The 12925-nt window shown below is 40.8% G+C and overlaps 3 protein-coding genes across 3 annotated transcripts; all 3 read left to right on the top strand.

Annotated features, from left to right (window-relative positions):
* Window positions 1–4244: 4244 nt before the first annotated feature.
* On the top strand, window positions 4245–7059 carry LOC139618574 (trace amine-associated receptor 13c-like; the record flags this gene model as incomplete). Its single annotated transcript, XM_071474647.1, has 1 exon — window positions 4245–7059. A coding segment is annotated over one exon (834 nt), but the record flags the coding sequence as incomplete, so codon positions are not given.
* A 1459-nt stretch (window positions 7060–8518) lies between these two features.
* Window positions 8519–10552, top strand: LOC139624036 (trace amine-associated receptor 13c-like). The gene is made up of 2 exons (XM_071482801.1): window positions 8519–8789; window positions 8966–10552. Exons 1-2 carry the CDS (start codon window positions 8617–8619, stop codon window positions 9765–9767), a joined length of 975 nt encoding a protein of 324 aa, XP_071338902.1. The 5' UTR covers window positions 8519–8616; the 3' UTR covers window positions 9768–10552.
* Window positions 10553–11522: 970 nt separating this feature from the next.
* LOC139624029 (trace amine-associated receptor 13c-like) lies at window positions 11523–12925 on the top strand. Its single transcript, XM_071482789.1, has 2 exons — window positions 11523–11894; window positions 12106–12925. The coding sequence occupies exons 1-2, from the start codon at window positions 11731–11733 to the stop codon at window positions 12923–12925; spliced, it is 984 nt and encodes a 327-aa protein (XP_071338890.1). The 5' UTR covers window positions 11523–11730.

The following is a 12925-nucleotide window of genomic DNA, read 5'->3' as shown; positions in this document are numbered from 1 at the left end:
GCCCCAACCACGGCCTTCAACAGGGTACGATGGACATGCTGGACCTTAGTGTGGTCATCCCTAGGGGCAATGGTGTAAACTGACCCTCCTCCCTGTGGTGCCTTCAATACTTGCTACACAACTGAGGCCCACAGATCTTGGATCTTATGGCGCCCCCTGACACTGCAGTCTCGCAACCAGACCAACTGAACATCCCTGACCTGCTGATCATGGGTTTTCTTCCGGCGCTCTGCTGCAGCATTCAACCTTTCCCGGGCCCCCTCAAAGACTATCTGCAGTCGGGTTTGATGCTCCTGAACCCATTCATGGACATCACCACCAACAGGGTCCTGGACTCGGCCCAGAAGGAAATCAACTGGAAGTCTAGATTCTTGGCCAAACATCAGAATGAATGAATGAGACTCACCAGTTGTCTGATGAGGGGTCATATTGTAACAATACACGCTTCCACGATGCAGGCAATGTGCGCAGCAAATTGTGAAGTGTCCTATTAAAACGCTCACATTATCCATTCCCCTATGGATGGTATGGGGTTGTGTGAGACTTTTCTGTGCCATAAAGGCCACAGAACTGCCAAACCAAAGAGCTCTCAAAACTTCGGCCCTGGTCAGAATGTATCCGGGCAGGGACACCCAGCCAGTATATATTTACTGAATACATCAGTCATCACCAGGACATTTTCTAGCCCATTACGGCTGGGTTCCAGGACTGTGAAGTCCATAGCAAGGATCTAATTAGGTCGGGAGGCCAACAAGTGTCCCATAAAGCTACGAGCTGTCGGCCGGTTATCCTTGGTTACCTGGCACCTTTCACATGCCTGGCACCACTATGCAACATTGGCCAATAGCACCGCTGCCGCAGGAGCTCCAGGGTCCTCTTGACCCCTTGATGACCATGACCCTGATGGACCTCTGTTAGCACATCTGCCTTTAAGGCAGCCGGCAATAACAGTTGAAACACTGGCTCAGCTCCATCAGGCCGGAAGACCTGACGGTACAAAACTCCACTTTTCTCAACCAGCCGGTCCCACTGCCAAAGCAATGCCAATGCTGGTTGAGACACCTGCTTCCGCTCCTCCTTGTCGGGACGCCGCTTTCGCCTCCAAAACTCAAGGACTTCCCTGATGATTGGGTCATTTTGCTGGAGCACACAAAGACTGGGCAGGGGGCGATGAGGCAAAGCTGCAACAACAGCTTGTGTTGCCTCAGTGTGTCTTGACTGCAGGGCTTGCTGCAAAGGTTTAGGAAGCAACGTGCCATGGACCATGGCCTCCATGTCCGGTGGCCCAGACGGATACTGACGGAAGAGAGCATCAGCATTCTTATTGCTTCGACCTGAGCAATACTTTATCTCAAAGTCGAAGTGGGTGAGTTGTGCCGCCCAGCGTTGTTCTGTGGCACCAAGCTTGGCAGCTGAAAGGTGGCTCAGTGGGTTGTTGTCAGTGTAGACAATACATTTGTGGCCCAACAGATACTCCCTGAACTTTTCAGTCATCGCCCACTTAAGGTCCTGAGACAGCACTGCTCCAAGACCACCATAACTTGCATCCACTTCCAGAATAAATTGACAACACAGGGCCACAATGCTCATCATCCTGCTACATATTCCTGACTATGCCTATCCGCTACTCATCCTAGGTGATATGAACATCCACTTAGACAATTCAAGCTCCACTGAGTTCCTGTCACTCATATATTCCTTTGATTTGAAACATATCTCCAGCCCTCCAACTCACAAAGCTGGTAAAGTACTTGACCTCATTCTCACCCAAAACTGTGCCGCAGACTGTCTAACAGTCACACCTCTGCAACTCTCTGACTTTATTTGCTTCTCTGTTTGCCTCCCTGATCTGCTATCTATCCCACCACCTCTGGTTTCATTCCGCTGCAACCTCCACAATCTGTCTCCCAACCACTTTTCATCAGTGTTCTCCTCAGCTCTACTTCCTACGACTTTCTCCACATTACAGGTCAGTGATGCCACAGAGTCACTCTGCTGTGCTCTGACCTCATTCCTGGATACTCTGTGTCCTGTATCCACCAAACCTGCTTACTCTAACCTGCCTCACCCATGGCTGTGACCATACTGACCGCATGGGCTATCAGGCACTCCTAGCCTCCTTCTCATCCAACATCTGGGCTGCCAAAACTACCTACTACAATAATAAGATCAGCAGTACCAGTACTGAGTACACACTCGGAAACTAGTCTCCACCTTTATAACATGACTCAATCCTCCACCAACCCCACCAAACACGAATCTCTCAGCTGATATCTTTACCTTCTTCTTCACTGAAAAGGTAATGGCCATCAGTAGTCAATTCTCTGAACCTCCCAGAGATAATCTGCCTCTTCTGATGAAGGGCAGCAGCGATCCTACCACATGTCCATCCAGACCTCCTGAAGCAAAAGACACAACTTTCTCCTCATTCAGCCCTTTCACTGAGAACAATGTGTAAAAACTTCTAACCAGTAGCCATCCTATTGCATGTGTGCTGGATCCTGTTCCCACGAACCTCCTCCAAGCCAAAGCTCCCTCCATTGTTTCAGCACTCACTCACGTGATAAATGCTTCACTGGCTTTGGGAACATTCCCGTCTACTTTCAAACTGGCTGAAGTAATCATCTACTCAAAAAACTCTCACTTGACCCTGCTCATGTGGAGAACTTCCATTCTTATCTAAGTGTATAGAAAGGGTGGTCTTTAAGCAATCTCCTCGATCCAAACCAGTCTGACTTTAAGAGTGGCCACTCCACTGAAACAGCCTTTTTGTCTGTAACAGAAGCCTTAAGGGCGGCCGAGCTGCAGGCCAGTCCTCAGTTCTTATCTTGCTGGGCCTTTCAGTGGCCTTCCATACAGTAAACCACCGCATCTTGCAATTTGTACTCTCCAACATGGGCATCTTTGGCCATCACTGTGTCATGGCAAGGGAAAATGCCCTTAGACCATCCCCCTCTAGCTGGAGTGCCCCAAGGATCGGTTCTGGGACCCATCCTCTTTGCTATATACACCACCTCCTTGGGTCCAGTTATCCACTCACATGGCTTCTTGTACCACTGCTACGCTGTACCACAGCTATACCTGTTGTTCCTAACAGACGTCCCCACGGTCTCTGCTCAGATCTCAGCTTGTCACTCTGAAATATCTGCATGGATGAAGGAACGCCACCTTCAACTAAACCTCTCAAAGTCGCAGTCATCCCGTCAAATCAGTCTCTTCATCATGATATTGATATCAAAATCGCCTCTTCATCCCTTACCCCATCTAAGGTTGCAAGAAACCTGGGTGTCATGTTTGATGACCAATTATCCTTCTCCGACCATGTTGCATTCGTCTCTGGGACAGGGTTGGGCTTTACGGAACAGTGTCATAAGGATGAACCCAAGTCATCAGCTCATCCACCAAAATTATATAATCCACTGTGTCACTAGCTGGACTTAAATTCAGTATAACCAGCACTAAAATAAGTCTGGTATTTGAAAAGAAAAAAACTTCATAGTTTAAAATGTTAAGAGAAAGACGTTGGAAGACGTAGAGAAAGGGAAAGGATGAATATTGAGTTTAAGGAAGGTGAGCACAGAAAATGTTGTGCTTGAGTCTCTCCAGAGAGAATAACAGCAGCAGAGGGGGGAGGAGTAGGCAGGAAAGAAAGATATAAACAAGTTGTATGACAGAGACCTTTGGTCAAAGAGCAGTAGATGCTCAGCAGCATTTCCTCTTAGCCCATCCACCAAAATTATATAACCCACTGTGTCATATGCTGAACTTAGATTGAGTATAACCAGGACTAGAATATGTTATCTCCCACTGTCAGGTATTTGAAAAAAAAAAAAAACATCAAAGAGCAGTAGGTCCTCAGCAGCGTCTCCTCTCTCTGGTGATGGAGACCTTGGAGGCAACTGAACTCTGCTTTCCACAGCTCCTCAACACCTCCTGCAGGAAGCCAAAGCATCCTCACTTTGAGACAATGCTGATTTACATTCTACTGTTCTCCATCTCTCTGCTGACTGTGACTCTCAACCTGCTGGTCATCATCTCTATCTCCCACTTCAAGTAGAAAAATATTCTATCCATTTATAAAACTGTTACATGTAAATGAAAAGTTAACAATCTGTGGTACAGAAAATAATATTTGCCTGAATTCAGACATAAGAGACAAAAGAGTATCTTTTTTGAATTATGAATATGAATATTAGAATTTTCCGTCTGCTTTTAACTGAATTATAATTGATATTAATTATAAAATTGTAAATGCATTGCTTGTCTTTCTCTCCAGGCAACTCCACACCTCCACTAACCTCCTCCTCCTCTCTCTGGCCATCTCAGATTTCTTTGTGGGCTTCCTCATGTTCTTTCAAATTATGCTTATAGACGGCTGCTGGTTCCTCGGTGACCTCATGTGTGTTCTGTATCAGTATCTAGCACATATTATTACCACTGCCTCAGTAGGAACTATGGTGCTCATATCTGTTGACCGCTTTGTGGCTATTTGTAAACCTCTGCATTACCCCACCAAAGTTACAGAGAAAAGAGTTAAGATCTGTGTTTGTCTGTGTTGGATATGTTCTATAGTCTTTCAAAGTCTAAATCTGAAGGATAACCTGAAACAACCGGGCAGGTATAACTCCTGCTCTGGAGAGTGTATGGTTGGCATTAACTACATTGCTGGACTTGTTGATGTCATTTTGACCTTCATTGTTCCCATTACTATTATTATTGTTCTGTATATGAGAGTATTTGTGGTGGCTGTGTCTCAGGCTCGTGCCATGCACTCAAAGATTGCAACTGTCAGTCTTGCCACTGCTAAGAAATCTGAAATGAAAGCAGCCAGGACACTTGGTGTTGTTATAGTTGTGTTCCTAATATGTCTCTGTCCATATTTTTGTGTCGCTCTGACAGGCGAAGATAACTTGCTCAATGCTTCATCTGCAACCTTTGTAATATGTTTGAATTACTTGAACTCTTGTCTAAACCCTCTCATCTATGCTTTTTTTTACCCATGGTTCAGAAAATCAATTAAGCTCATAGTTATTCTTAAGATATTGCAGCCAGACTCCTGTGACATCAACATACTGTAGAGAGACACGGCATAGTGCCTCAAATGAGATCTTTATCGTAAACAGAAAAATGTACATGTTGCTTGGTTTTGATTTTAACTAAATAACACATGTAAAACCTTGGGTTGCATGTTGTTGTCACTCTTACATGTAAATCATCTCTTTACATTTCATCTGTTACATTTTTGTATCCAGTTAGAATGACTTTTATTTCCAGTGCAATGGTGAAGCTGCTTAGGGTTTGTTGATATTACTGTGCAGTTAATGTCAGGACTGTGAAACATTTTTGCTATGTTTGCTGTGTACTCATGCACAGTGGATTTGAAAAGAAATCTCCAATTTTTGGTATAATTTGGAGGTGTAGGAATTTGTACCCCTTCTAATGGAGGTCTGTAGTATTTGTCCCACAAACATCAGAAGACACTTTGTATCTTCCATTGTGATGTGCCAGGCTTGTAGTGCAGCCATTTTGCATGTGAACACCATCAAAGATATTTAAAGCTAAAAGACATCAAATTAACAGTAACCTCAAAATCTCAAGAAATACTAAAAAAATGTGATTACAATTGATATTTAAAACAAAACAATATACTGAGCAAAATGAGGAGGGGTTTGAAAAGTAGAGAATGACATGAAGAACACTGATGAGCAATATACATTATTAATAATGAATCAGAAATGTGAGCAACATGAACTGCCCATCAACATTAAGAATGATGTGAAATTTACTGGGGTGCCAAATTGTCATTGTATAAAAAAGCAATAATGTATTGTTCTTTTTAAATTTTTTGCTCAACCCACCCATGGACATGAAAAATGCAGTACCCTTCCCCCAAGATCTAAAACCACACAAATATTCATGAAAAACATAACAAAGACACACAAAGAAATGTCCAATTTGAATTGCTGGATAAGAAATTACATCCATTGAATTTGTGAACCGTAAACAGGCTCCAGCACTGTGGCTGCTGAAGGCCTCGAGCGCCACAATATGTTCATCCCACACTACATTACAACAATTAACCTAAAATAGGTAGGAATAAGATCAGATGTTTTAGCCTGATGTGCATGAGATGAGATGTCTGATCATCCACAATAAGTAATGACATGATGCCTAGTTGTGTGGCCAGGTGTGTTGAGGACATTTTCTCCAGACAGCTGTTGCAAAGAGCACAATGTTATATTATCAAAACCTGTGTTAGTATCAGTGGTAAATTGAAGTTGAAGAACGTTGACTGACATTTGGAAGTGAAATAAAGCTGTGTGCACTCTCTCTTGATTGACTGGTAAGCTCTTTTGTGTTAACTTCTATGCACGATGACAGTTGTTACCACATAGCTGAGAGAGCAAAATAGGCACAGATGCCCTGCAATGTTTGTTGCCTCAGTAATTAATAAATATAAATATATATGAATTACATCAGATTGTACTCAAGCTAGAATGAGATCAGATATTTGAATGTCTGAAAGCAGTTACAGACATTACAGCATGTTTGGGACAATGTGGCAGATAATTAAAAAATGACATAGTTATATTAAGAGGAAGTATTTCTTTGATCATTTGTTGTTTTTGTTAAAACACATGCTACATCAGTGTCAATTGATAGCCCGGCACAAGTTCAAATCTTCACAAGTCACCATCTGACCCAAGAGTAATGACACAATACCCAAGTAATTCATTACTAAGCCTCCTACACTAACACTGATGTCTGAAATTAAGAATCTCAGAAACATCAAGATTGCAACACTCCCATTATCATGGGAATCCCACTGATCAGCATAACTGATGGGGAGCCAGACATCTCCTGTATAATTGGGGTTACAGTTACAGGATCAGCACCTTGCACAGTGTGCACACCATAGTGATAAATCCACCTTTACAGTGTGAGGATGCAAAATGTGGGCTGAATTACCTGTAGTCTTTGACCTTCATTACAACTGAACTCTATTCAGTGGAGTGGAGATTACATCATTGCTGGTTTGCAATCCAGAAGAATCCATGCAGGTAGGCACACTGCAGATTAATGAGACCGATCACTCTGAAAATCTCTAAGTATTTGAAATTAGCTCCTTTTCATTTCAACAAGTGTGTTAAGTGGACTTTATTTGTGCATTGTACATTAGAAATCATTAGTTTTTACAATGATCTCATGTTGTGAGATCCCTGGGCCAAACAAGCCTTAAGACCTTCTTTATCTTGATGGGTTCCTTCATTGGAAGAGTCATCAGTATTCATCAGCTGTTCTCAAGGTTCAGCCTTCAGAATGAAAATAGGCCCATCAGAAAAAGTCTGTCGAAGGCATAGTCGAAACACCTAATGACAATTGTCCCTGCAGCAATCTGTCTTGATGCATGCCTCCAGTTTAAATCCATGGAAGAAGGTCTGAGTACAGCTACAACAGGTCAGTTGGGTTCAATTTAATGTCTTGTTAATAGTTTGTTGATATTTTAACTGTAATTGTCTAATTCAGTCAAATTTTAGTTTAGGTACAATGGCTGTGCTGTTTTAGTTCCCTCCATTGTCACTGCAGGAAACAAAAATAATTCATCTACAGCCTCCATGCCCTCAAAAATGCATAATCCCAGTTGTTTTTATACTATTATTAATACTAAATTCTATTAAATAGGACATGTCTCATTATTATGGAAAATAAAAATTGATTATGACATAATCTTTCTGACCCTGTCCGTCAAAAGTGACGGACACAGTCTAACACAACCTCTGGGTTGGACACAGCCAACGTCATTAAGGTATGGGTGAAAGGTGGCAGAGTATACTGGCTGCTTTAGTACCCCAGTTAAGATGGCCTGGATATGTGCTAATGTTGGCAATGGATAGATGGCTATCTTTTGTTAGATAACAAATAAAATACATTAACTTTGGAAGATATCCAATTGATTTGACTGACTTGTACGTTCACATTACTTTGATGGAACTATAGAATGCACTTCTGCACAGAACAAGGGCTGCAGATTTCAGATGAAGGAAAACATTTCAGCAACCAAAAATGCACATGTGGATATGAGAATACTGTTGTAAGACAGACTTGAAAAAATTCAAACCTATCTTTGAGTGTGATATATCAGAATAATAAACATACTTGCAGCATAATAAATTGTGTTGGCAGTTTACTTGGCCTTTTACTATTGTGCTGTCATGACCTGTGACCTGGGTTTGTGTTGCGCTTTATGGAACAGTGTCAAGAAGATGAACCCAAGTCATCAGCCCATCCAACAAAATTATATAACCCACTGTGTCACATACTGAACTTAGATTGAGTATAGCCAGGACTAAAATATGTGTAGAGCCACTGTCAGGTAATTGAAATGAAAAAAACTTCATAGTATAAAATCTTATTGGAAGCCATGGAGAAAGGGAAAGGATGAAAATTGAGTTTGAGGAAGATGAGCACAGAAAATGTTGCACTTGAGTCTCTTCAGAGAGAAGAACAGCAGCAGAGGTGGGAGGAGTAGGCAGGAAAGAAAGAGATAAATCAGCTGTGTGATAGAAACCTTGGGTCAAAGAGCTACAAGAGCTCAGCAGCATTTCCTCTCTGGTGATGGAGACCTTGCAGGCAACTGAACTCTGCTTTCCACAGCTCCTCAACACCTCCTGCAGGAAGCCAAAGCGTCCTCACTTTGAGACAACGCTGATTTACATTCTACTGTCCTCCATCTCTCTGCTGACTGTGACTCTCAACCTGCTGGTCATCATCTCCATCTCCCACTTCAAGTAGACAAATATTTCAGTAATTTATAAAACTGGTAGATAGTCATGAAAAGTATGCATTATGCATAACATACACATAACAATATGTTTTTCAGTCTTTGCTCTATGTTCTTTTATCTGAATTATATTTGATACTATACATATATAATGATAAATGCATTGCTTGTTGTTCTCCTCAGGCAGCTCCACACCTCCACCAACCTCCTGCTCCTCTCTTTGGCCATCTCAGATTTCTTTGTGGGCTTCCTCATGTTCTTTCAAATTATGCTTATAGACGGCTGCTGGTTCCTCGGTGACCTCATGTGTGTTCTGTATCAGTATCTAGCATATATTATTACCTCTGCCTCAGTTGGAAATATGGTGCTCATATCTGTTGACCGCTTTGTGGCTATTTGTAAACCTCTGCATTACCCCACCAAAGTTACAGAGAAAAGAGTTAAGATCTGTGTTTGTCTGTGTTGGATATGTTCTATAGTCTTTCAAAGTCTAAATCTGAAGGATAACCTGAAACAACCGGGCAGGTATAACTCCTGCTCTGGGGAGTGTGTCATTGTCATAAACTACATTGCTGGACTTGTTGATCTTATTTTGACCTTCATTGTTCCCATTACTGTTATTGTTGTTCTGTATATGAGAGTATTTGTGGTGGCTGTGTCTCAGGCTCATGCCATGCGTTCAAAGTTTGCAACTGTCACTCTTGTCACTGTTAAGAAATCTGAGATGAAAGCAGCCAGGACACTTGGTGTTGTCATAATTGTGTGTCTAATATGTCTCTGCCCATTTTTCTGTGTCACTCTTGTCAGCCAAGAAACCTTGCTCAATGCGTCCTCTGCTGCGTTTGTAATATGTTTGTTTTATTTTAACTCCTGTCTAAATCCTCTCATCTATGCCTTCTTTTATCCATGGTTCAGAAAATCTGTTAAATTCATTGTTACACTAAAGATACTGCAGCCAGACTCCTGTGAGGCCAACATGCTGTAGAATGAGACCCTTACTATGAACAGAAGAATGTACCTGGTCATGTTGTGGAAAAATTAAATAATAAACATAATCTTCAATGTCTGAACTGCATAGCTATTTAGGGTTTGTTCATTTTCCTTCAGGATTGAGTCTGGAAGTATCTGGGCTTTTATACATGTTTTATTGCCTGCAGTGTACTCAACTATGACTTCAAAGCCTCAACCTATGATTTAAAGATGTAGGTAACTGTGCCATTTTATAGATTCCTGATGTCTGTGACCCACAAACATCAGCAGACACTTGTATCTTCTCAGGTGATGTTGTGTCAGGTTTGCGGTGCAGATATTTTGTATGCAAATGTTACAGCCGCAAGGGAAAAAGGTGTAAAAAATAGTAAAAACATGCACACACGTGGAATTTCCACAGCGAGCGTTTTTATTAAGACCGTGCAAGCTAGCGTTACATGCTTACTTTTCTTTTGTCTTTCTCTTTTCATTTTTTTCCCTCTCGGCCCATGGCGTGGAAAACAGCAACATCAACAACAAAAAAACAACAACACAGATCTGACTTTCAAAATAAGACCTCTTTTCGAATCACGAATAATACTGTATGGTGATATTAACTTTTAACTCTCAAGAATGAGATAAACAATGAATACATGACTGACTTATTAACATTTTAACACTTTCAGAGAATAAGTTTCCACTATTATTTAACAGCGTTTAAACATATCCCATGAATTACTTCTCATGACCACAATATCATTATAAGATAATTTTTAAATCTTATTGGACAATTTTTTTTTAAGCTAGTAACAAATTATGAATTATGATGCTCATTTTCTTAACTTGTCACACAAACACATTCAAAAACAATTAAAGCTAGAAGTGAGGAAACAGACTGGTACAATATACCATATTACTAATGATTTAGAAATATAGTTAACGGAATTTGCATGAATGCTTTGTGAATGAATGAAAAGGGACACATAATGTAGAAACTGGCAATGTAATAAAAAAGTAATAATGTAATAAAAAAGCAAGACTTAATAATATAACATACAAGTAAATAAGAAAATGTTCACTCCATTATGTATCAAAGCTGATATTGTACTAACTCATTACACATAAGTTTTTCAGTGAAAAAAAACCAAAACATTAACTTGACTTTATGAAATGAAACAACAATAAAAGCCATAAAACAAAATGCTCTTCAGTATTAATACAAAGGTGCATTGCATTCATACCAATGAATAACAGAAAAGATCTTGTAATTATGAGATATGGATCTCATAACTACAAGACCTTGATTTTGTAATCATGAGATCCTGATCTTGTAATTTTGAGAGAAGGTAAAGGTCATTATCAATTATCACAGATAAAGTGGGAATGTGCAGCCACGGTTACATCAAACCCAGGCCAGACATCAGTGTGCTATGCATGAGCACCATCCAGGTACAACAAAACCCTTCATAGTTGGACCAGCCATCATCCCAGTGGGATTTGCTAAGAAACATTATAAAAACAGCCTGTTAAGCTTGCAGAGATCTTGTGCTGTATCCATTGTGCTGCTTGGAATGAAAGCTTGCTCATAATATTGTTAACATTATGAAACTACTCATGGAGTCAGTCTCACATTTAGTGGACAGTTATAGTTGACTCACGTGAGTAATCTTGCCACTTTAGGAACAGTGTTTACATAGCATAACATTATTAATAAATATAAAATTCTCATTGCAGATAATGACAAGAAATACACATGATCAACAGCATAAGCCCAGTGAGAGGTAGAAAGAAGAAGGTGATGAAATAAAGGGGATGGACCGCCGCCACTCCCCTTTATTTCATTTTATTATATATATGATCAAAATATTAGAAAGAGAGCAAGAAAGATGATGGGAGGATGAGCCTTGAATTAACTGTGTAATGGATAGCTTTGGTAAAAAAGCTGCCAGAACTCAGCAGCTTCTCTCCACCTCTATCTGATGATGGAAAGTGAACTCTGCTTTCCACAGCTCCTCAACAATTCCTGCAAGAAACCCATGCCATCTCAGTCTGATACTGTGTTTATTTACCTTATGCTCTCCCCCATCTCGCTGCTCACTGCAGCTCTCAACCTTCTGGTCATCATCTCCATCTCCCACTTCAGGCAGATATATTAGCTCACACTACTATATTTTCATAATGATCATTTATGTGAAGTAATGTCATTAAAGTGGAACATAGATTTCACTTCTTTTGATATGTAAATGTTTGTAATATTTAATGTAAAGCAGGTACTCCAGAATTAAGTGTTAAACATATGAATGTCTACAACCTTTGATGATAATCTTATATGTGATTATATTTTTCCTCCCCAGGCAGCTCCATAGCCCCACCAACCTCCTCATCCTCTCCCTGGCTGTCTCAGACCTCCTTGTTGGTCTCCTGCTTATGCCGGTTGAAATCCTTTTCACAGAGGCCTGCTGGTTCCTGGGTGACCTCATGTGTGTTCTCTATTATGTCGTAGTTTACATTATTACCTCTTCTTCAGTTGGAAATATGGTGCTCATATCAATTGATCGCTATTTGGCTATTTGTGACCCTCTACGTTACACCACCAGAGTTACTCTGGGCAGAACAAGAATCTGTGTTTGTCTGTGTTGGATCTGCTCAGTTCTCTATAATAGTCTTATTTTACAGGACTTCCTTAGACAACCTGATTCACAGAATTCCTGCTATGGAGAGTGTGTAGTTGTCCTTAACTATATCACAGGAACTGTTGACTTTGTTTTTACCTTTATTGGCCCCATTACTGTCATCATAGTTCTGTATATGAGAGTATTCATGGTGGCTGTGTCTCAGGCTCAAGCTGTGCAGCCCTATATTGCAGCTGTCACATTCCAGCGTTCAGTGAGTGTAACTGCTAAGAAATCTGAGCTGAAAGCAGCCAGGACTCTTGGAGTTGTTATAGTTGTGTTTCTAATATGTTTCTGTCCATATTACTGTTTCAGTATCACAGGTCAGACAACATTGGTCAGTGCTTTATCTGAAGCCTTTATAAAATGCTTGTTTTATTTTAACTCCTGTCTAAACCCTGTGATCTATGCCTTTTTTTATCCATGGTTTAGAAAATCATTTAAACTCATTGTTAGACTTAAGATACTGCAGCCTGACTCCTGTGAGGCCAACATGCTGTAG

Source organism: Trachinotus anak, unplaced genomic scaffold (assembly GCF_046630095.1).
Source record: "Trachinotus anak isolate AG129_WGS33_773 ecotype Australia unplaced genomic scaffold, CSIRO_AGI_Tana_v1 ptg000001l, whole genome shotgun sequence".
Classification (NCBI taxonomy): Eukaryota; Metazoa; Chordata; class Actinopteri; order Carangiformes; family Carangidae; genus Trachinotus; species Trachinotus anak.
This window is presented reverse-complemented; position numbering and strand designations above follow the sequence as displayed.